At 41.3% G+C, this 25,238-nt stretch overlaps 1 protein-coding gene across 1 annotated transcript in view; it reads left to right on the top strand.

Annotated features, from left to right (window-relative positions):
* Positions 1 to 11,102, top strand: part of KLF12 (KLF transcription factor 12) — a 228,388-nt gene extending 217,286 nt beyond the window's left edge. The window contains exon 8 of the mRNA XM_066545072.1: positions 5,200 to 11,102. Coding sequence (XP_066401169.1) covers positions 5,200 to 5,381 — 182 coding nt within the window. The 3' untranslated portion in view covers positions 5,382 to 11,102. The remainder of the gene's footprint in view (positions 1 to 5,199) is intronic.
* The last annotated feature ends 14,136 nt before the right edge of the window (positions 11,103 to 25,238 follow it).

Raw genomic sequence — 25,238 nt, 5'->3', positions numbered from 1 at the left:
CCTGGAGTTCCAGAACAGTTTCCCTGCTGGCAGAATAACCCATAACTATTTACATGGTGGTTTTGTGGTGTCTGTCTTTGAAATATCTGGTCTGGCATTAAATACTGTTGATACCGGCTAGTTGATGGGCAGAGGATAACTGCTGAGGAACATCCTACATGGGAAATTCTGCATGGCACAAAACAGACCCTGGTTCTGTTGTCTATTACATGGCATGTCTTGGGCTGGTACCTACACAGAGTTTTTTTAATAAGGAATATGTGAATGTCATCAGGTTATAAAGTAAAAGTTCAAGAGATTTATTTGCTTGAGTGAATGGTCTTCCAGATGTCAGGGTACATGTATAAAGATATGGGAAGAAAGATATTGGGCTGTGTGAAGGGTGGAAAATTTTGAAGTGGCTGAACAGTGGTCATTATTCAGCATTATTAATTCAATACTTGAAGAGTTTTGGAGGATTTAATGAGCAGCAGTTGTAACCATGTTCCTAAGTGCCTAAGTGAGAGGAGTCATGGTAGGTTAAGAAAAATAATATGGTAAAAGTAATTAAACTAATTTGATTTGTCGCATCTGGACTACAAAAGGCATGGTTTTGGAGGGCTCTTAGAAATAGATGTTGTGTTAATAGAAGATTGAGAAATGACTATTCCCATTTGGAGCATTGACTCATCCCTTCAAAACTTGGTAATTAACTCCCCCAAATAATAGAAAATACTCATTTTCTACAGAGGGCTGTCTAGAAATACTTTTTTATGCTCCAGGGTCCTGCTTGTTCTATGTAAATGGCTGTTGTGGTATACTGTTCACTATCCATGTATTGCAGGACAAAGCTGCAGAATAGTATCAGAATTTCTCTGGTTTGGGATATTTTTGTCAGGTTTCAGGACAAAACAATAGAGCTCACAAAGGCACATGCAAAACTAGAGGGTCAGCAAATGTTCACAGCTTCAGGCATCTGTTTTTAGATTGATAGGTTCTTTAAAACTTCACAGATTCAGAATGTTGAACTAACAGGATTTTATCTTCTTCCAGTTTTCCTTTTCTCCTCTTCCTAATTGCCACATGTTTTTAGTCTCTTTTTGCAGCTCTTCTTGCTTCCAGTTTCCCAAAACTGTCTGCTGTTTTGACTTCTTCATTCCTGTGTTTCCACCACCCCAGGCAAAACTCACACAGCTTGCCTTTGCTCCTTAAAGCTGAATGAGAATTTGAGTGTCTGGGTGCACAAGGAGTCAAAATGTGCCCATACTTTAAGCCCAAGAGTTTCTTAAACACTTAAACTCAAGTGTTCGCATGGAGACAGAAGTGTCTGAGTCAGAATGGTTGAGTGTTTGATTTCAACTCCACTGCAATCCAGTCTGGAAATGCAGAGAGATAGATAGATAGAGATATATATATGCACTGCAGTTAAGTTCTTCCAGTTCTGTCCACCTTCTCGCACACTGCTCTCTGGGTTGCCCTGCTGAGGCCCAGCTCCTCTCTGTTGGTTGCACCGAGGATTTCAGCCGTGAGTGCTCAAGCTCTCATCAGGCAAAGCTGGTGTGGGATAGCTGACACCAACTTCTCAGCTTGTAGCAATTCTGCTCCCGCTGGTCCTTTCTCTATCATTTGAACTCTTGGGTCTTCTGGTTTTGACAAACCCAGTGGTCAGTCTTCATGTCAGGGATGACACCAAACAAAAGGTTAAGAGTTAGTATATGAAGGAATTTTTTTTCTAGCACTTGAGCATGCACAGATAATGTAGCTGTTTTAAGAGAAAAGCAGAAGTACTGTTCTTTCCCTAAAAATTAGACTTGTGTAAAATGTTGATAAACCTTAATGAACAATCATCTTTCACAGTTGTCTTTACAGCGGCCTTTTTAAGGAGCTTGTGAGTGAATATCTTCACAGTAACACTACTTTGGCTGTTTTTTTCTTTCTTACACTAAATATATATATTTAATTGAAAACAAAAAGAGATTCTCTTAGGTTGAGCTTGTAAGAGTGATTCTCCCTCAGTGGAGTAAATACCTTGCAAGGAATGTCGTCAGTCCTGTCTCTTTCACATAACTTCATGAGGGCTGGGTAGGCAGGACTCACTGAGGAGGGATGCTGGAAGCAACGTGTGGGAACTCCAGCTGAGTGATCTGCACTCATATCCTTCTGTCACCTGACTTTCATTTCTTACCTAAAATGGTATTGTTTTAATGGATGAACTAAAAAAAACTCTTTCTGGTATTTCTTGTGCAAACCATCATTTTCTGCATTGAGTTCTCTGTTTCCTGCTGAGGGAAGGAAGATCTAGAATTCTGTATAACAAGGGCAAGGATTTCATGGATATCTTTAATATCATTATTAGTGATCTGGACAAAAGGATCAAGTCCACCCTTAGTAAGTTTGCAGATGACACCAAATTGGGAAGTGTTGATCTGCTGGAGGGTGGGAAAGCTCTGCAGAGGAATCTGGACAGGCTGGATCAATGGGCTGAGGCCAATTTTGTGAGAGTCAACAAGACCGAGTGCTGGATCCTGCACTTGGGTCACAACATCCCCAGGCAGCACTACAGGCTGGGGAAAGGGCTGGAAAGCTGCCCATCAGAAAAGGATCTGGGGATGCTGATCAACAGCTGCTGAGAAGGCCAGTCGTAGGCAGAACCTCCCTTCTTGCAGCTCTTCAAAAGTCAATAAATGCTTTGCAGAGAGCCCTTGGTTTCAAAAGAAAATTACCAGGTAAGGCCAATCCTGGCCTGTGTCAGCAAGAGTGTGGCCAGCAGGGCCAGGGCAGTGATTGTGCCCCTGCACTTGACACTGGTGAGGCCACACCTTGAATCCTGTGTTGAATTTTGTCTTTCTCACTAAAAGAAGGACATTGAGCTGCTGGAGTGTGTCCAGAGAAGGACAGTGGAGCTGGTGAAAGGTGTGGACACAAGTCTTATGAGGAATGACTGAGAGAAGTAGGGTTCCTCAGGCTGGAGAAAGAGAGGGTCAGGAGAACCTTCTTGCTTTCTACAAATGCTGGAGAGGAAGTTGTTGCAAGGTGTGGGTCAGTCTTTTCTCCCAGATAATAAGTGATAGGACAAAAGGAAGTGGCCTCCAGTTACACCAAGGTTGTACCAAGGTAGGTTTAGATTGGATATTAGGAAAAAATTCCTCACCCGGGTTGTCCAATGAAGTAGTTGAGTCTCCTTCCCTGAAGATGTTTAGAATTTCAGATGCTTCTAAGTAAGAATCCAGAGCCTAAGAAATATTTGTTGTCTGAAAGTGTCTGTGGCCAAAGAAGCCAACTGAGGTGATATCTGGTGAACAAGAGTTTAAGTGTGTTGAGGGATGGGCAGGACAAGCACTGCACTTGGAAAACGTTGATGTGTTGTGATGGGAGCCTTGGAATCAACCTGCCAAGTTGGATGAGGGTACTGCTATATTTGTACAGTGCTCTGCACCAACTGTTTATGGCAAGAATATCTATGTAAGACAGTTTGGTGGCAAATTTGAGTGCATTTTGTAGGATTGTGTCATTGGCAAGAATGTGCATCCCACCATCTGCCATGTAGCTTGTGCCTGCCTGTCCAGCTCGCAGCAGCTGTTGGATTTGAGGTGCCCAGCGCTGTGGCCACCCAGTGGCAATGAGCACTGTTTGGTGCTCTGTGCTTGGTTGGAGAGAACAAAATTATCTAGGCTGAGCTGCTGCTGGTGCAACTACAGGTTGTGGTCAGAGCCCTGATTGCTGGGTTCTCCTCACAGCAACTGTTTCCCACCCCCATCTGACTTCAAAACTGCAGCACAGCCCAGATGGTGCACAGAAGGTACCAACCCAAGGAGCTCAAATGTTGCTGACAACCTCGCTGACATGTCATGCTGATGTCTGTACAGCACTCAGTTTCCTAACAGAGGCCATTTCAGCTGGATTTTTCAGGGCTGTTTGAACTTTGTGATGATACTCTTACTTGGGAATTTTCTTTTGAAACCAAGGGCTCTCTGCAAAGCATTTATTGACTTTTGAAGAGACGCAAGGAGGGAGGTTCTGCCTATGAAAAGGCAAGTGTTGCGTCAGTGGTTCATATAATTGAAATAATTCCTTGCAAGCTGCTCATGATTCATATGAGATAATAAATAACTGAAGAATGATTCTGCCTAACAAAGGAAACAGTTGTTGCAGAGATGCCCTTTTGTTGTCCAGGTTGTGATTAGCTGGTTTCAGAAGGGGAAGTAAAATTTTAGACACACAAAAGGAAGATAAATACGGACCTCACACAGTCTCCTTTCCTCAGTTTTGGTTTATGCTGAATTATGGGATCAAGGTAACTGCCGAGAGTATTTCTATAGACACTGAAGGTGAGTGATAGATGTCACAAAGAAGTATAGCCTAAAAACATGGCCAGAATGGGATTTTAAACAGTTTTTGCTTTATGCAAGCACAAGATCCAGTTTGGCTGTATTAATCTTCTCCTCTGACATGATACAACATTGTTCTTACCCTTAAATATAAAGCAAGATGGTTGGATTTTCCAAAAATCTACATTAGCCCAAGTCTGAGCTCACTGAAGTAAATGGGTATTTATGAACAGTGTTGTGCAAGTTCCATGGCTAAGTACATTTAAAAATTGTACACATATTATGCAAAATTATTTTTACTAAGCAGCTGCAGTAAATAAAGAGGAGGTTTTGCAGACCGAATTTTTATGTTTCATTGGGAAATTGTAGTTGATTTTTACCAGCTTACTAAGAAATGTCCCAGAATGCTGTTTACACAAATAATCAAAAACCTTCATAAACATCATAGAATAATGTGAAGTCTGTGTCAGCCCATGGTAAATTGCAGAAATATCAGGTAATCTGGTCATTTGGGGAGAAAGTGCAGCCTGACAGGATGAGGGTTGCAAACTTGTATGGTAAATATGAGAATTACACAGCCCTCTTCTCATATTTACCATACAAGTGTGATGTTAATACTCACATCACCCCTGCAAGGTAGGATCTGTATTATTGCCTTAATCCTGTTGATTTTCTTAGTCACGTGAATGCCACGGGAATGATAAATGTCAAGGCTCTTTTCCTTATATTCAGCAGATCCAGTACCTCATAATTGTGTAATTTGGCCTAAAGCAACCCCTAGGCAGTGCATGTTCATGGGAGGCATGCAGAGGGGATTGTGGGGATTAATGGCAACAAGGGGAAAGTCACAACCTGTTTTTCCCCCTTCCCCTCTTTCTTTTGTTTCTCCCAGGAGAAAAACCCTACAAATGTACCTGGGAAGGCTGCACCTGGAAGTTTGCTCGATCCGATGAACTGACGAGGCATTACCGCAAGCACACGGGAGTGAAGCCATTCAAGTGTGCAGACTGTGACCGCAGCTTCTCCCGCTCGGATCACTTGGCGCTCCACCGCCGCAGGCACATGCTGGTTTGAGAAATGCTACCTGTTCCAGCTGAGTTTAAGAGCTGGGTCTCTTAACTACCCACAGTGAATTCAGCAGGGCTGAATCCCCCTCTACAGTGTTAACAGGCAGGGCTTTCCCTGATGTCTGTAACGAAAAATAATAACAGAAATTCAAAAAAAGCAGGAAAAGAAGTGCCACTCTTCTCCTCGCCATCTGAAGTTAACTCTGTCTGCCCCTCAGCATGGCTACCCCCTGAAAGTGTCATCACAATCACCTGGGAAATAGCAGCCGAGATGCTACAGGAATGGGCATTATTTTACATGCTGCATCCTTTGACAAAAAATGTTTATAGCTTGTATGTTTTCTCAGCTGCCAGACATTTTGTTCCTGAAAAATCACTGCTGGTTGGAGTATAGATACCATGAACTGATGATGATGATGACGATGATGATAGTGATGATGATGATGATGATGATGAGAGAAGACCGCTAGATCTGTATGATGCCATCTTTTCCCCTTGTTTTCAATACCATCTGGCCGGTGTCAGCACTGCACCGGAGCCGTGCTACAGACAAGCTGCGTGTGAGTAGGCAAGAGGATTCTGCTGGAGAGGTCCCGCTGCCGGAGCTGGAGGTTTGCTTGATCAGACTTTTGCAATAATGATGGTGGCATTTTAATATCATACCACAACTTGTCATTATGCCCCAGAGGACACCAGCCATTTAACTTTTTTCTTTTATGTTTTTTTTTCCTTTTCTTTCGTCGTCGTCGTTGTTGAAGTCTGTAAAATAAGCAAAGGGCAGCAGCATCTCTGCTGAAATACCATATTAAGTATCTGTATTTTACCATGGAATTATTTAGATCCATTTTCTGATTTGTATAGAAAGAGACCACCTAAAAACAACTACCCTATTCTCAGTGTGCTGTTTTCTTTCATGCAGGTATGCTCTTCCCCACAACCATTATTTGAACCCAAGGAAATAGTCAAATCTTGTACTTGCTGGTACCAAGGTTAGTGGTATAGCCATTCCTGAGATGGAATTGAATGTATCATCAAAACAAAACAGAGAAGAAACGGCTGCATCTCTTGCAGAGAAAAAGCAATAATTAATAAAATGGCTCTTGTGACAATGATTTACTCCACACCAACAGAAGTGGGGGGTATGCAGAAACAGCATGTAAGATTTAAGCATTTAAATTAATCTTTTTGTTGGTTTCACTGACCTGCTAGGCGCCACAATTAAGTACTTTTATTTCCTTTAACATAATGCTTGTGTCTGGAAAGCAGAAAAGATAAAGGAAAGAGTTGATTGTTGAGGAGGTAGTGGATGAACTGTAAGTAGGACAGAGAAATATGCAGTTGTGCTCTGCAAGACATTAGAGTTCTCCCTGGAAGTTAGGGAATAACAAGATTTTGCCAGCTGTCTAGTATGATCTAAATGGAACTCTGTATGGGTACCAGTGGCTGCCTCTGCTTGGATTCTCAATCCAAGCCTTTTCATATTAAATAAAAGGAAATTCTTGATCATTCCCATACAGCCCTGTAATTGCAAACCAATTTGTATTAATTGAATTATGTAGGAAAGAGAGAAATTCTTAGTCATCAGTTATTCATGCAAACAGAATAGTGTTTTTCTGCTTTCTTTCCTCAGAAGGATCTGCCTATTCAGCTAAATTTGACAAAGGGGAGGCTTGGCAATATTTTCTAAGTGTTGAGATTTTCATAGCTTAGAGATGAAAGATGTAAACATAAAGGTCTTTTGCAATGCATTTAATTATGAATATTTATTCCAGGAATTCCAGATTAAATTTGTGATGCCACTTGTTTGTTTTTAAATGTTTGACCATCTCAGTTAATACCAGATTTCTGAAGGAAATGTAGTAATGTTGGGATTCTGGAATCAAGGTAATCTTTAAGAAAAAACAACACAGAGTATCCATACAGATACAAAAACAATTACAGTTAATTGAGGATTAATATGACTGGGATTATACTTTATAACAGCATTCACAAGATCCAGAGTTTGATTGTCTTCAAATATCCTTAATATTCCCCAGTATGGATAGTTTATCAGCTCTCTGAAAGAACTTACAAAAAGCTCAGGCTTCCCACTGCCCACTCATCAGTAGAGAAACTCAACACAAATTATTCACAGCTGTTGTGGGAAAAATGCCTCTGTCAATTCCCATTGACCATGTTGGTGATCTACTTCCACCAAATTTGACAACATTCTAGACTCCATTTCCAAATCAGGGACAGAGCAGGGCTTCTGGATAGACCATGAGGCATTGCAGGGCAGCAGAACTGTGTCTTTACGAGCAGCATTGCTACTGTTGATTTAAAAAACTGGCTGTCAAAGTATTGTATGTGAGGTGCTTCATGGATTATGTCTGAGGTCTGGATTTTGTGGACTTCAATATCATCCCCTTAAATGCATCTGTCATTGTTGACATTTAGGGAAAGAAGTCAGGTCAGATAGAACTCCATTGATAAAATTCTTTTCTTGCTCAAGAATATTTTACCAACTAATTATTTGAATAGCAGTAATTCAGTTGAAGAACCAATGGCATACAGAATTCCTTTCAGGATCTGTGGGTGGGGGTTTTTTTCTCTCATAGAAAATTAATTTTGCTCGAGCAGAAGCTCCTGCTGGGCATTCTGTTAGCATACAGGAGGATGTGATGTTACTCTCAAACATTAGTTGCAGGGCACAACTGGGAGAGATCAGTGCTCCTTTTTAGGCTTCCCCTGTTGTCAGTGAAGACAGAGAAACTACAAGAGAGCTGGAGAGGCCTTTAATTTTAGTGTTCAGCTTTGAAATGCCCTGTGGAAGAGCATGTGTATAACAGACCCTGGAGAGACTCATCTCCCAAGGCCGAGGTTGGTTTGTGTAAATCCCTGGCTTTTCAGCTGGTTGCCTATTACAATAGGAATTGGAAACACTGCAACAGAAAGAGGGTCTGGTTTTATTCAAAGAACCCCAAAATGATAGAGGGCTAAAGCAGCAGTAATGCTGAGGGACACAGACACAGAGTGGGGCAATGGTAGGAGAATGAAGCCAAAAGGTAAAGGAGCGTGTGCTACATTTTGTTATTTCCCAGGCAGGAAGTACATCCTCAGCCTTTCAGCACATGTGCAAGGGCTTCTCATGCTGCTGTTACCTGTAGATGAATTGCACAACCAGCAGTAGTCCACCACTGGGTTTCAGATACACAGTCTGGTTCTTGATAAGGTTCTCATTCATACCAGCACCTGCAGGCTTTGATTCCAGTTACTCCATGGAGTTGTTTTCTGGGTTTTGTCCCCTTAGAAGTATTTTTAAGAGAAGTTACTCAGGAGGATGGGGGTGTTTGAATGTAGAGCTGATGTCCTCCAAATCCTCAGTGTGTCTTTGCCTTTATTGGCTCTGTTTCAGGCCTGCCAAGTTTCTGTGCTTGTGCAAAGACCATGGGCAATCGCTCTGGGGTAGTTTCCTCAAAAGTCCTGGTACCCCACCACAGGACTGTGACATTTCATGGCTGTGGCGAAGGCTTACATCATGTGTAGCATGCAGAAATACCAGAACTCATCCTGACACGATCCACTAGGACCATCTTAATTGAGCAGTTGGGATACACAAGCATACAGTGTCCAATTCCTTCAGAAAGACAAGAGATTTCAGTCCACCATGCCATCACATTGCATGTTACAGCTTGCAAGGGAAATTATGCCATGAAGTGTCAGATTTCATGTATTTTCAAAAGTTCTAAATGGATTTGTCAGGAGCCAGCATTTTAGGAAAAAGTAATGAGCAAACAGCTTTGATACTAAACTTTTAAAAATTTTAATTGTGTCATTATTTTTTGAGCACCCCTTATATTCAGCACTGTAAAACTGGCTCATTGCAACAGCAGTTTTTATTTGGGGATGAAGATGCAGTATTCCTTATTCTCATGTTTGCATAATTAATTAAATAGATTTAGACTGACTTGTATATATGATTATTTGCTGGAGTAATGTATAACAAAATTAACAGTGTTGAAAATTACATCAGTGATGTTGATGTTCAGGTAAACTTGCAGTGCAGAGCATGGACAAATAGCTGGACAGCCTTTCTCCCCTTTAATAATGAGAATAGCAGTGATCATAAGCCTCTTTTTCCATTAGCCACATTGAAAATGTATTCTAGTTGCCATTTATAAATTTAAATTCTGGTAATAAATGCTGTTTAATGTAAAACAAAAAAATCTCTTTCCCCTTTATTGAAGGTGGATACTTCAAAATCAGAGTAGGTGTGACTAACAATATCCCACTTACTTTTTAGTTTGAATTTGAGTTTGGAAAGGTCATGGTGTGAAACTGTGTCTTCCACAGCAGTCAAGTCTTAAGATCGTTCAGTAAATCCATGCTATTCCCACATGCTCATGTTTACATTCATGCATATGATCCCCAGAACTTCCAAGTGTCTCTACCCATGTGCAGGTAATACAAGTTTATTTAAAATTAAAATTTAGGAAAAAACCCAAAACAAAACAGAACAGAAAAGGAAGAATTTTAAGTAAACACTGTTACAGAAAATACTACCTTAAGTAACCAGCTCATGTTATTGTGTTATGCCTTTCCCTGTGATTCGTGACTGGAGAATTGCACAAAGAAATTGTTGTATTTTCAGTTTTGCTATAGTGTAGCAGTTGCTATGTAATGTATGCTTATGAAGTAATGCCCACTGGAACATTGAAAAGGCTTATATTCTCCTCAATAAATCAGGTTTTGGCATAAAAATGTAACTGTAAGGATACTGCATCTTTAGAAATCAAAGTAACTTGAAAGTATTTTACTATACTTGTAACAGTTAAAATATTCTGTAATACATGTGATAATGGAAAAGAATTTTCAAACTCAAGTTTTACGTGGGGTGTTAAATAGCTGAAATGAAATACATTTTTAAACAATCCTTACCTCCAGTTTTCATCGGAAGACTGTTAGGATAATGCCTTGCAAAGCTAAAACACAAGACTCAAGAAGTAAATTGTTCTGTTTTATCAGAGTGTATTTTCTCTGCAAAATGGAGTGGCCACTTCTTTGCTGTTTTGCAGATGGTGTGTGATATAGCAAAGTTATACTGAGTCCTTCCATGTCAATAAGTCAATGCTCAATGTCTTTGACTGAATAAAGGAAAAAAACACTTAAACAAAATGAAAACCATATGAAAGGTTTGTCGGTTTGTGATTTCTTTTTTCCTTCTGGCATTTTACAATGAACTGCAGATACAGGAATGGCAAACACTCATATGATTTTATTTCTTCTTGTATTTCCCCAACTGCAATGCATCCTGATTAAAGGTTGCAAAGCTGAAATAGGCAGCTGCTTTTTGCTGATTCCAGGGGAGTTTAGTCTTCTAGGTGCAGTAACATGTCAAGAATATCCATTGTAGCAGGACAGTTCTGACATTTAAAATACTCATACACTTCAGTGAGATAGCCTGAAATCTATTTTAGAGGTGAAACAGAAACTGAAAGTGCCTGTAATTAGAACTGATGGGATGTTCCTATACTTTTACACAGCAATAACTTAATGGGATTCTGTTAACAGTAAGGTGAGAATGAAATTTTACTTGGAGAACAATAATGCAGCACAGAAACAAACACAAAGTGCCATTTGTATGTTCACATGTTGAGATACTGTGTTAGAGGTTTTAGTTATTTTCTCAGATAACATCTGTCATATATTTGTAAGAAGAAAATAAATCTTAGTTTACAAATGACTCGTAGCTGTACCAATTCTCAGTAGGTGTGATTGGAAGTTGTTGTCAGAGCAGTGTTTTAGGGGATTTCTTCCCAATTTATGTTGGATATGACCATGTATCCAGGGTATTCTCTAGTGAAGTAATCCAAAACCAGCAATAAGCCCAATGGAGCTTTTTTTTTAGGGAATATGAAAGAACAGGGATTCTCTTGAAAAATCCTCTGCATTGAACTCTGGAAACACAAGAGTTCACCTTATGTCTCCTTTCTCTTCATCATGTAATGCTCATAGTATTTAATATCATCTTGGTTGACTTCATGAGTGGACAAAATATATCACTTCGCTTTCTTTTGGGGACAAATGAGTGAAAAATTAGGGACTGTCTGTCTAGAGACTATTTGAATAGCAAACAAGAAGTCGATATTTCTAAAATGAAGTATGGAGATTTTTATATTGAGTGGCCTAAACATTTGCATCCGTAGACTAATTGATCTTACCAGAAAATGGCCAGCTGTGACTCTTGCACTCTTATTTTTTTCTCAGTTTTTTTGTAAATATTAACTACTGCTAATGGATTCTTAAAATAGCAATGTAACGCCAGCCCTCATGCTTCTTCTATTTTTAAAAATTAATTTATTGGAAATCAAAATGTAACTGGTTGTCCTGATGCCTTTGCCCAGGAAGATTGCTTTCCATCCTCTGAATTTGTACCTGTCATTTATCCAGGCATAATTTTGTATTTGAGAAATCCTGCATTTTGTTTAGGCTTCTGCTGCCATCAGTGGGTACTGCTGGAGTCTCACTGAGGCTCATACACAGATGAACGTGCAGGTCCAAAACCAATCCCCCACCCAAAAAAAAAAGGTGCACATGGACACACATGTAACAATTAGGTATTCATGCACAAGTTAATTACATGACAAGGTTGCTCATTCAGTAACAAATTTAAATGTTAACCACTGGCAGAAATAATCCCATCAGAACATGCTTATACTTATTCTGTTGTCCTGAGCTTATCTCCAGATATTAAGCCCATAAAAGAATACAACTCATGCTAGGGATTTCAGGGGAACATCAGGGAATGTGTTGTCAGAAGGAGAAAGGAATCTAGTTTCTTACCCAGTACCTGAGCCCTTCTTGGAGAGGAGTGTTCTGTTCTTTGTTCTGGAGCAACAGCAACTACAAGAGGGCACCCTTAGAAAGCTGCCATCTTGGAAGGCTTGGCTGATTCCACCCTGCATGTGTTAGTTCTTCGGTAGGAAAGGGCGCCCTATCTTCACCATCCCAAAATGAGACAGGTTTTTTTCGCCTTCATTCTAAAAAGCAAACTCTGAGTAAGGGTTCTTCTTTTTTTGGTTTGTTTTTTTAGTCTGTTTTGTTTTGATTTTACTTTTTTGGGGCTTTTTTATTTTATTTGGGTTTGGGGTTTTTGGGGTTTTATTTGGTTTTTGGGTTTTTTGTTGTTTTTTTGTTTGTTTGTTTTTTGTTTTTTGGGTTTTTTTGCTTTGCAAGCATTATTTTATAGCAGCTCTTGTTCCCTGACTTTGAATTATGAAATAATTACCCTTGTGGTAACTTTTACATTATTCAATACAGAGTTTTTCAGTCCTCCAGAGAAACAAAACTGGGCATATGAATTTTAGCTATTACAAAAACAAGAATACAAAAAATTACTTGAGGTCCTATTGTCCATATAAATGAACTGCAACATCTTTCCCAATTCAGAATCAGAAGTTTCAGTGAGCCAAGGTGCTCTCAGAAGCAAAAGAAGAGGTGGTTCACACATTGGCTCACTAAACCTTGCCCTGTGCTGTGACCTCAGCATATAAAAACATGAATTCAGTGTCTGATACGGGACCACAGGTGATGGCTTTGATTGATTGTCATAAGCATCAACCATGAAATACACAAATAGGTTCAGATACCACTTTTCTCCCTCTCCCTGCCTTTCTAGGTATAAAAGAGCTTTGGAAAGACAGCTTGAGCCAAATCTTCATGGCTGAGCCAATACTTACCACGATTCAGAGCCGTTGTTGTCATTTCTGGTTTCAGACTTTTTCACTGCCACATTCCCATGTTAAAAAAACCCGCATGGTTTATTTCTCTTCTGATTGTCCTATACATGGCTTCCTTGGTAATGTAAGTTCTTCACTGAACACCTACACAATATGCTCTCTTGACCTTCTGTCTGTCCTTACAAAGTTGTATTTCCCATTTGCACATTTGTAGAATATACACAGAGATAGTAATGAATTACTTAAGTTTCATGTACCATCAGCCTTAAGACCTTCAACCCACACACAGGCACATGCATTTCATACACACATCAAGGGAAAGAGAGATTTGGACACTGCTATCAACATGTGGGGTCAAAAATACCATTAAATCAGAAAGTTCTTCAGCTGTGTTCAGGAAAAAACAATACTGAAAAATATCATTCTTGGCCAAGTTACTTATGGACGAAGCAAATTCCCCCATGGTGTTATTTGAATGAAAACCTAAGGATGGGATTGTATTTGGCCCCAAATTGTTCCTTCTAATTAGGTCATTACTGTTGTACGCACCAATAAGCGTTTATTTAATCTTCCTGTGTAAAAATACAAAAACATCCCGTAGTTTACCAAGCGATTCATTTGGGACTGAAAGCTTCACAGCAATGGAATTAGTGTGTACAGCACCTCAGTCTTTTTCCTAGATAAGATGGAAAAGGGAGGGCCATTATCAGTAACCCCATAGAGATAGTAGTGTCAATAGAGCTCCTACATTTAAAAGGAATAAAAATACCAGTGCTAGCAGGCAAACATATTAGTTTTTTAGACTTTCTTTTGCCTTCTTTTCAAAAGCTTTTAAATACAAAAATTACTTTTCTTCAAAACTTAAAGTAAACTTCTGAAGATCTAATTTCCCAATAGTTTCCTCTGCATTTATATACTATGTAGTGTTTAGGCAATGCCTATGTTATAAGTTTATTAATATTATGTAAGTGTTGTTCTTGTATTTATGTATAGTGTATGTATTGTAAATATACTCAGAGCTTTTTTTCCTCTTACTGTAAAAAGGTGATTTTTGCCCTATGATAATGTAAAGGGAGTCCCCTAATGAAATTCTGTCAGAGGATGATTATTCCACTCTATTCTCAAAGATTTAAATGAACAAGTGTTATCGTTTTAAATGGTGTCTCAGACATATTTTGTTGGTGCATTGCTTTTCTGTATTCAACTTTCCTATGAATTGAGCTGTGAATTGAAATAGAGTTTAAACCTTTAAATGTATGCATTTGTACAATTATCTGAATGGAGGCATGAAGGTTAAATAAAGCATTTTGTATGGAACAAACCCCTAATTATTACTGTGGATGACTCAAAGCTTCTGGAATACCTAGATACTAACTTTTTAAAATTAAATCTTTGTTTTCTATAAACATATAGTGATTTTTTAATGGAATGATTGCTTAAGAAATGGATTTTACTTGCGTTTCTGATTTTTTAAAAGCCACCATAGAGAGTAGACATTCTTTCTCCTTTCGCAGAATTTGTGCATCTGTGGCAAAGCTGGAACAAATAAAATAGCACTCAGCAGTATAAACAAAAATGTCCTGGGATGATATAAAAATATTTTGCATTACTATATAATCTGAATACCCCAAGTACTTTAAAAGGGGAGCTCTTTACTTCTGCCCCTCTCCTTTCCCTGTTTGTGGGGAGGCTGGTGCAGTTGAAGTGCAGCATGTGTAAGGTACTGGTGCAGCCAGGAGAGGGTTTGTCCACTGTGTGCCCCTGAAGTGAAGGAACAGCTGCTGGAGGAGGGCAGTGCCACACTGGAAATGGCAAGCTTATACCTGGTTGAAGAGAGTTGGTATTTGCAATTGCTCCTAGGGACACTCTGAGGTCTGTGGGCTTGTCCCTTGTGTCTGGCCCTTCCATAAAAAAGCTTCCTTTATGTTTGAGCCAGCCTAGGGCAACTGGACGTAAAGTCAGAGGCTTGGAGCTGCACAGGACCCTTATTGGTGAAATTTCTCCTTAAAATTAATTTTCCCCTTCCCCTGAATTCCCATCAGCTTACTTTTAACCAATATGATCATTTATCTACTAAAAGCCACAGTGTTACATGGTTACAGGCAGAGAAACAAGTAAATAAAGTGATTTGGAGACCTTTGAGCCTTATGAAAAGATGTTTCTCAACCAAGTCTGTGCTATGACAGATCTTCCATCTCTCAAACCAACGATGAATTTAAAAATCAGATAGTTGCATTGACCCTTCCAAAGCACTTCTGCTTTCCACACAATAAGTTGTTTGTTCTTCCTCAGTGTCCTGTGTGTGTTTAATTTCATTTTTTTCTCCCAAGAGTGACATAAGTATAAAATGCATCACTGCCTGTTTAGTCTGACCTCCTCAGTGAACGCCCACACCGTCCTCTGCCCTGACCCATGCTCTGTTCCTGAAAAGTTATTTCTTCCACTTGCACAAACAACTGCTCAATTGTCCTGTAATCCCTCCCCCTTTTTTTCCCCTTTGTTATTGAACAGTCCACTTGGAATGAAAAGTTGGCACGTTGTGTTAAGTACGTCGCACGGGGCACGTCTGGCTCTCCGTGAGCATGACAAGGAGTGGCCGCTGGTAACCACCTTCAACTTTGCACACTGAGTTACTAGATCAGATAAGCACAGTTCCCTCTCTACGTGCAGGAAAAAGTCACATCGGCATCATCCTTGAACCCAGGGAGATTGCCTGCCTCCCAGACAGAGTTCTGGCAGTGCAGACTTTCACCCGTGGATTCAGGGTGCAAGTCCTCGTGTCCAGCCTCTAACAGGGAAGCTCATCCATGCGAGAGGTCTGTCTGCCACGTCTGCTCGCTGCACTGTGGCCTGGTGGCACGAGATCTTGGTTGGGAGTGGAAAGGGCAATGCTAGGGGAGAAAAGCATGTTGGTGGTCATCAAGTATTTGTCCTTTTCAAAGTGTAGCCAGCCCTGTGGTCCAGGCTGCCACTGATGTAATTGGTCTCTTCAGCAGTGCCTGCTGTTCACGCTGTGGAAACCTGTCCCTAAACAACCCTCACATCCTAGCAAACCAGGCAGAGTTAAACCCTTTAAATAGATAAAGAGCCAAAGACATTTGACTGAAGCTGGAGTGACTCAGTAGTTAAGGAAAAAATGCCAGAATCACAGAATGTTTGGGGTTGGCAGTGACCTCTGGAGGTCGTGTGGTCCAAGCCCCCTGCTCAAACTGGGACACCTAGGGCCAGTTGCCAGGATGGTGTCGAGATGGCTTTTGAGAATCTGCAAGGATGAAGACTCCACAGCCTTGCTAGGCAACCTGTGCCAGGCATCAGCCACCCTTACACTGAGAAAATGTTTCCTGATATTCTTAATAGCACCTGACCATTTGGAGTCCCTCCCTCTCACTTGGGCCATCAGGCAGAACAGGCTTTCTGGTTAAGGTTTTGACCCAGTCTGTAACTGAGCAGGGTTTTTATACCCATGGGTATTTTCTGTGAGAGGCCCCAAATAGCAGCAGTAGCCATACCCTTCCTGTTGAAGCCTACCCACAAAGGCATTTACTGCCTCACATACTTGTCTTACCAAAAATATATAGCCCATAATAACTGGACCTGCCCCTTATAAAGGAATGAATAACCAGATTTAGCCAGTAAGCTGAAACATGTCAATACATTTTGTCCTTTATGTTTTCATTTGTATCTTTGCACAACCTTGCTCACAGGTGCACTGTGCCCTTTCCTGGTTATCTTTCTCATTTGCTGGGGATATTGATCTATAAAACCTCCTTGTAAAATATTTCAAATAAATTCTTTGTTTTTTCTGGGGTGACTTTTCTACACCTGTATTTTTGGGCCTGTGCAGAATATTAACAGACAGAAACTAACAATAAAGTCCAGAAACTACTGCAAAAGCAAACAGTGAAACCAAGACTCTTGCAAAGCGCTATAAATCTCTCGAGTTGCTGTTTAATCTTTATATACAGGTACGTCTCAAGGTTATCTGCTCCTGAGGGGTTCTCTGGAGGCTTTTGTGATTTGTCATCCGCTCAGCTTCTTATCAGTCACAGGCATTTCCCCTTGTAACATTTATTATGGGCTCCCCTCTGTGTTTCTTTAAAATGCAATGCCCTGAAGAGGCTCTGGTATGCAGTTTTTAAGGAGTTATTAAATCTCCCTCTTCCATGATCAACTGGATCGTAAATGTGGCACAGGCAACATAGCAGGTGGGCAGCACTGGTGGCTGAGCACCCTCACTGGGACTGGATGCAAACAGAAGCCTCAAGCTCTGGACAGGAGTTTTCTCTCTCCATCTTGCAGTCTCTGGCTGGAAAAGTACAATTAAATACATTGATTGAATGCGTCGCATATGTAGAGGAGAATCTACTGCAAATAGCATTAATAAAATAACCATTGTGGCAGCTTAGCTAAGACACTGTGTCTAATTTTGAGGTGGAAGAAATCTCAATCTTTTCCACCAGGATGATCATGGCCATCCTGCTGTGCCATTCCATTTCAGCAGAGGCAAATCAAGCCCTGGCTGCTGCAACAATGTGTCACCATTTCTGAGGAGCTGGCAGACTTGGGAGAGGGACAATGAAATTCCTTCATCAGCCAGATGACAGGGAGCCTCTCTGCTCATGGCCAAGGTTTGGACAGCAGAGGATTTGCTGTGAAATTGCTTCCTCTCCTGTGTCCACAGCCTCATGGAAGTGTGCTGCCGAAAGAGAGGGCTGGCTGATATGGGAAGCAGGATGCAACTGTTCCCCAGCTATTGCTTTTATCCAGCAGATAAACCTGCTTTAATTCCTCATTTATCCTTAAATACCTGCTTTGTCTACACTGACATCTGAGTTCTGACTGCTAGCACATACAGGCATGCAAGAACACGTATATATCTGCTTAGTACATGTGTATGTGTATTTATACACACACGCATGCACTGCATGCACCTATGTAGATGTGCACTGACTAGCTCTTCCTAAAGGTAGTGGGGGCACCAGGAGCACTACTGGGAATATACTTAGGAGCCAGGTGTTCATATAGGTAGGAAACAGCTGGGCAGCAGTTTTAAAGCCCTTTAGTTTGAGATGCTAGAGCCCAAATGGGTCCTACATCCCCAGAAATGTCACAGGCCATGTTGGATGGGGCTTTGGCCTAGTGGAAAGTGCCCCTGCCCATGGCAAGGCAATTGGAACAAGATGATCTTTAAGGTGCTTTCCAAGCCAAACCCTTTTATGATTCTATAAAAGGTCAGGGGAGGAGATGAATTCTCAGAGTCCTTCTATGCCTGTCCCCCTCACCTGAGTTGGTGCTTTAGGAGTGCTCTGAAGCCACACATGCCCCCAGACCTGACCTGTTCTCATCTCCCCCTCTGCCAGCAGGTGTTCCCCCCAAGCCTGGACTGCAAAGAGCATCCCATAGGAGACAGTGTGGCCTCCCCCATGACAGAGGGGTCCAAGGACAGCCTGGGGTCCTGCACACCACACCATCACCTCAGCACCCAGGTGTGGACAGAGGCAGGGACATGAGCAGAGGTTTAGCCTCAGTTATGCTGGGGGGTTTGTCTCACATCCAGGCTGGTGCATGGGTCTGCTGGTGCATGTGAGCAGGAAATGGGAGCTGCTCCTTTGGTGCCCATCTCTCATGGAGCAGACAGAGGTCTGGTACTTCGCTGCTTGCAGCGGGAAGGAGCTGCGTGGAAATTGAAAACCCTGAATTAGCTGAGACTAAATTGATCTCCATCTGTGCAAATTGGTAACATGGCTGTTTCAGTCTGCTGGTGAAGTATGCAATCTGTTTCTGAGGCGTTTTGTGGAAAATTAGAAAAGGCTGGTAGAGGTTTCTGCAGAGCTTTTTTGGTTCTGATTATTCATTTATTTACAAACGAACATTTAGACCATCTGTGGGTTTTCAGTGTAACCGAGAGAAAACTCTGAGCTTCCCAGGACTTTACAAGTGTGCCAAGAAGGCAAGACTGCAAAGGCTTTTGGAGCTAATAAAACAAAGACAGAAAAGCTGCTTGTTGTGATGAGGTGGGGGGAGGAGAACACAGGGCTGGGGCCTTTTTCCTTCCTCAGCCTTGCTTTGTTTCCCATTTTGTTTGACATTTGTAATCAAAGCCTCAGCACCTTTGCTTTAGTTATAATAACTTTACTGTAGCTATTACATGAGCCTCCACAGATGTACACACAGCCCAAGTTTTTAGCCTCCAGCACTGACCACTCCCCAGACAAGATGCTTGTTCCTGTACCACAGTACGTGTGATTCTGCAAGTTTCATTTATCACAAGGCAGCAGTACAGACACAAGAAAAGTACAGCAGGAGCCAGGGGCTCAAGATGAGGTTTGGCACACAGTACATCAACATCAGAAGACTTGTTCCTTCAGCTTTCATCACTAACAACATCTGGGAAGATGAATGTAACTCAGTCACGGTTGCTGCAAATTAAAATAAATGAATAACCTGCCAAGTGTGAGACAGAAGTGCTACATTCATGTGTTTTTGTGGGAAAACTAATGTGGCCCTTTGGGATTGTCAGCTTTAGTTTGATTCACATGGATGGCCGTGTACCCATAAACTTCAAGGAGCTTTCAGGGCTTAAAATATTTTCCTTGACTATCCTAGCAGGAAGAGTTTTGGTAGGAAGTAAGGATGGCATTGATAGCAATTTCATGCTTGAGCTCAACTCAGAGAAATAGTGAGCAAATGTTAGTTCACTGGCCGTAACTTGCAGGAGTGGTGGTGATATCCGGTAGATCGATAGCCACTTATCAAAGGCAAAGTGGACTCCTTGCTACAGGAGTCAGGAATGGCCTGATAAATCTATGAGTGAATACATCTCCTGGATAGCTGGAGAAGAGAAGGCTCCAGGGAGATCCTGGAGCAGCCTTCCAGTATCTCTAGGGCTTACAAGAAAGCTGGGGAGGGACTTTTTACAAAGTTATAGATGAAGGGTAATGGCTTTCAACTGAAACAGAGTAGATTTAGTTTAGATATTAGGAAGAAGTTCTTTACTGTGAGGGTGGTGAGGTACTGGAACAGGTTGCCCCATCCCTGTAAGTGTTCCAAGGACAGGTTAAATTGAGCAACCTGGTCTAGTGAAAGGTGTCCCTGCCCACAGCAGGGGACTTGGATTAGATGATCTTTAAGGTCCCTTCCAACCCAAACTACTCTATGCATCTGTGAAACCAAGTGCTTTTTACTCTATAGTAGCTGGAATCTGACTGAGATGGTGCTTTCATATATGGAAGGGAGCAGAGGACACAGAACTCAGGCTTTCACAGTATTCTTCTGCAAACATTACTGCTTTTCTCCCAGCCACAGAGAGCACCACCAGGTAACACCAGTCACTGGCTCCCACCTGGGTGGCCAAGCCTTACAGCACACTTCTCGCCCCAAGCAGATTGATTTTCTGCAGGCCTTGCTGCAGGCCAGGCACAGAGATTCAGCTGGGTCTATCTGAGGTTGTGATCTTTTATTCCTGCCTAGCAGAGGGTGGTGGAGATGGGATAGAAGGTAAGTAACTACAGTATGAAGAGGTGGGCAGTCACCTGTAGTATGAATCAAGGACTAAGGCTGAAGTGAGATGTGACGTTAGGAAAAGGAATGAGAGGACAAGAGAAAGTATCAATGACCCTGGGGCTGAGATGAGGGTCAGGTATGGTTATACTGTGGTCCTCAGGGCTCATGGTTTGGGGGAAAGAGCATGGCAGCAGCACTAAGATACAAAACACTGAATCAGACAGTGCCAAACATAACCATTTATACTTTCATTACACCTTTGTCTGTACATCTCACATAAAGGTGTTTAGAAGTGTCTTTGCAAGCTTTGTAAGAATTACTGATGCTGGGTGTATTTCTCCTCTTTACAGTATGGTTCCTTATCTCCAAGATCCAAACTAAACAAATACAGAAACACACACTTTAAAAACTTGAACAAAAGCACTCAAAATTTTAATTGCATTACATTTACTTCCATTTTCGTTGGAGAAAGAATAAGCATTTTGTACCCCCTATGAAAATCTAGGCCTTCCTATTCTTTTTGCAGTATAAAACCATCTCTAATCACAGTGGGCAAGCCCATGAGCCATGATCTTAAAAGTTCAAATCAGCTTTAAGTGAAGCAAATACAGCAAGAGTGGCATTTACTTCTTTAGGACAGGTGTTTTAAGTTTACTGAGGGATTGGAAGTTGGGCTGATTCTTGAAAAGCATATATAAAATTACTTTAGGTCCACAAGAAATGTTTTTGTATTTGAAATCATGTTCTAGTCCAGTGTTAGCTCAAACCAAAAATTTTAGACATTTCTAGTGAACTTTCAGGAAACTGTCCAAATAATTGACACCCATTAGATATTTGAAAACCTGCATGGACTCATTAAGCAGGCATTTAAATGTCTTAGCTGGATCCATGGAGCTCAGTGAACCAACACATTCTCAAAAGAAACTCTCTTGTGGTGAAAAATTGTTGACCAGTGCTCATCTCAATGTGAGCAAGTAGACTGTGCAGGCCAAGACTGGCAAACAAACAGGAATCAAAGGCTGATTCCCATGCTTTTCCTGGGCATACTGTCTGCATGAGGGGAAAAGATGCCACAGATTGAACCTACAAAACTGAAAAGTGTGTGTATAATTTTTTTATTCTGTGTTTCCATGTAGAGGTACATCATCATATTTTAAACATGCAGCATCAATAAACTAAAAAAAAAAAAAAAAAGAAAAGAAAAGGTGGTGGCCCCAGTGCTTGACTGTAGCACGAGCTTGAACTCTGGTGGGTTTTTTGTGTATGCTTAACTGAAACACCAGTGACATATCAGCAGTTTATGGACTGGAAAACAAAGCCATTAAGTTCTTTTGGCACTATGTTCCTGACAAAAAAGAAGGTCTGAAGAAAGGGAGTTACAAAAATGTGTTTTACACTGGAGGCCCATTAGCTCTATTGATCACAGAAACTGCTCTGCAGCCTCCACCTGCAGTATTGTGTGTGAGGGATTTATTTTATGCTCTGTTCATCACAACAAACAGACCTCCCGAGTAGCAATGTGTGTTCTTATATAAAAGATAATTTGGGGGCTCTGAAGACTTGAAACTCAGATTTGGTCATAATTATTGTAAGGTCACCTAGGAATTCTGGAGAAGTTTGTTTATCCTGATTCCAGCCTGCTAGGTCCAAGAAAATACACTTAATTCAATCCAGGTGACTTTCCATTAAATATAATCTTGTCTTAATTGGTGCCACCTTGACCTCTACTTGTGAAGTCTGTTTTGTGGTCTACAAGTCTAGCTTTAAATGCTCAAACACACATTTCTCCATCTGATTCCCTGTGATTTCATTATGACAACAACACACTTCATACCAGGCTCTCGGTGTGTGTGAAATGCAGGGAAAGTTTAGTAACAAGAACATGTCCAAGCAGGACAGATGTCTTCCCCAAGCTGCAGGCCACAGTGTTCTCTGTTACCTGAGCCCAGCTCAGTTATCACAAACTTTAGGATGTCCAAGGTTAAGGCATCAGTTAATGGTTCAAAGCCCGGCTCCCTGGGGCAGCTCATCCCACTCACTCTCCCCAACAGAGAGGCCACAACATCCAATTTCTGGGAATCATAAATTGGTGGCTAGGATTTGTGGGCCCCTGGAGCTCCAGTTTACATCTCCACCAGTGTGCTTTCCTCCTTGCAATAACCCTCTTAGGCTGGCAGCCCTATATCAGGCTTGAATTCACCCCAGTGGGGTATTCCCAGCAGACCTCAGCCTCTCCTAATGATTTGACACTTTAGCACTGCTCCAGTGAGGGGAGGAACAGGAAGGTTGAGATGCCTCCTACAAAGTGCTGGGCTGAGCAGCATTAAGAACTGCAGCTCAAAGCAAATGCCTTCCCCTTGGCATGAGGATTTTAATCTCATCTGGCATTTCAAGCTGATGAAAATATTGCTCTGAATTTCTATTTCTGACAGTTGCAGAGAAATAGAAGCTCCTTTATTTCACCAGAAGCCGCAGTTTCCATTCTGGGAAGAAATACAGGAGTTAAGTAGCCCGTATCACAGGCATTAGCCAAGTGGGAGCTTGTCATGTTTGATCAATTGCTGGTGGTAGATGATTTTCTGTGAAATGTGGTAAAAAAAAAATTGTACTCAACCACTGACATGAATTAATACACTAACAATATTAAACTTTGGCTCCAATAGTGGCTGCTGCTTCAGAGGGCTTGAAAAACTGAAGTTCTGAATTATGTACCAAACCCAGCCACCGACTCATCTGGCAACATTTACAAATGTCATGTCAATGCTTTGCCAGAAAAGAACAAAGGCAAAACGCTGTCAGGACCCAGCAATCTCGGAAGAGATAGAATTTGGGTGGAAATTCACATGGAGTGCTTCAAACAGGTATGATCTGGATTGACCTGTAGGTTAGTGTTTCAGGAACCATACAGAAGCAGGAAGTTTGAAAACTTTCAGGTAAATTAGATTAAAATCAATACTATTAATAAATGTGCACCACATACCATAGGGAAGCCAAGCACTGCTTGATACAATGCACAAACACATTCATTGCCAAGATGATATAAAGTGCATTTTACACTCAGAAGATAAATATTTTGGCTTCTGTTCAAAGCTGCAGCTTCTGAAGTCATGTGGCATCATGAGATGCAGCTCCCATTTGAACTTGGGGCAGGAAAAGATGATTCACGGGGTGGCAGAAAAAAATATAAAAATTGGAGTTGTTCAAGAACAGAGAAGGCAAAGAGAAGGAATGGATTTCTAGGCCATTACTGTTTTTAAGTAAAGTTCAAAGTCTGAACCCTAACATGAACATTTTTATAATGGTATTGATGATGCTACTTGGCACCTTGGACTAACAGGAATAAATAATATCCTAGTGTGCTTTATTACAGAAAAGATTTTCATATTGCTGCCCAAGAGCAACATACAGTTCCTGAAGCAAAATCCAGAATCTTCAGCTTCCCAATGGTGTTGTGAGATTCAGCATGTGCTACCTTAAGGTACCTGGTGGGATCTTATTAGAGGAAAGGGAGGCCTGAGTGGCAGAGGTGGGTGGGAAGAAATGTGAGACCTGTTAAATCTACCTTAAAAAGCCACTAAGAGATTTCAAGGTCCTGGAACAAGAGTCTCTTGAGCAACGGTGGTCCTGACTTTTAGGGTATGTTTAAGGGAACCAGTTCAAAGGACGAAGAGTATTTTATAAATGTGTGCTGTGAATTAAATTTCCTTTTGGAGAGCTTAGGCAGAATGAAGATGGGTAGAGTAAAGGGATGGATCGGTGATGCTACACATCATGTTGACAAGACAAGGCCAAGCCTCCTCTGTGGCTTGCAGAGTGTGCCAGTCTACCATTCTGGTGTATGACACAAATAGAGACCCAAAAACTCATCTGTGCCAATGGGCCTCACTAGAAGCCAGGCATCAGTCCCACCATGACTGTCTCTGTTCTCTCAGGAGAAACAGGTCACCATTTCACCTGAGAGTGCTCCCAAAGTTTGCCCCAAAAGCCCATGTGGATATGTTGACCTCACTGGATTATAGCTATGAAATGTGGTACTAGTGCTCAATCAGAGTCTAGAGCCAGAGGAGCAAGGCATCACCCCCCACCAGGGAAAGGATAGGAAGAGATTTCATACAGGGAACCACTTCAGGTTTTGTCCTGGGTCCAATCCAGCTACATGCTGATTCTGTAGTGAACCCTAAGCTCCTCCAGAACTGCTTTATCTAAGCTGAAATAATTAACAAACTGCTGCCAGAACCCTCAAATACATTTTTTTTCTTTTTTCTTTTTTTTATGTTCAGCTGACCATGGTTTCCAAAGCGCACCATGCACATAGAGGAGCACCAGCCATTATGCATGTAATCTGTTCCCCATTTAACAGAAGTATTTCCAAAGGAGTTGAATTCACCTGACTGGTGTTTTCTTTCACAGTAGCTTTGGCTTCCTTGGTACTATGCCAAGAAAGACATCTTTGTTTGTGCCCTTCACTCTAAGTGGTGTCAGCAAATTACTGGCAACAGCACATATTAGTGTCTTCATCAGAGTGAGAATTTATGATGTCACCGCTAAATCCATCAGGGGCATTACATCCTTATAATTCATAGCTGACTCCTGAACACATGAAAGGAATGGCAGTGTGCCAGCTAACAAAGAATAATTGCCCT

The sequence above is a fragment of the Molothrus aeneus genome, chromosome 2 (genome assembly GCF_037042795.1).
Source record: "Molothrus aeneus isolate 106 chromosome 2, BPBGC_Maene_1.0, whole genome shotgun sequence".
Classification (NCBI taxonomy): Eukaryota; Metazoa; Chordata; class Aves; order Passeriformes; family Icteridae; genus Molothrus; species Molothrus aeneus.
Note: the sequence above shows the minus strand (reverse complement) of the source record. Positions and strands in the feature narration are given on the sequence as shown.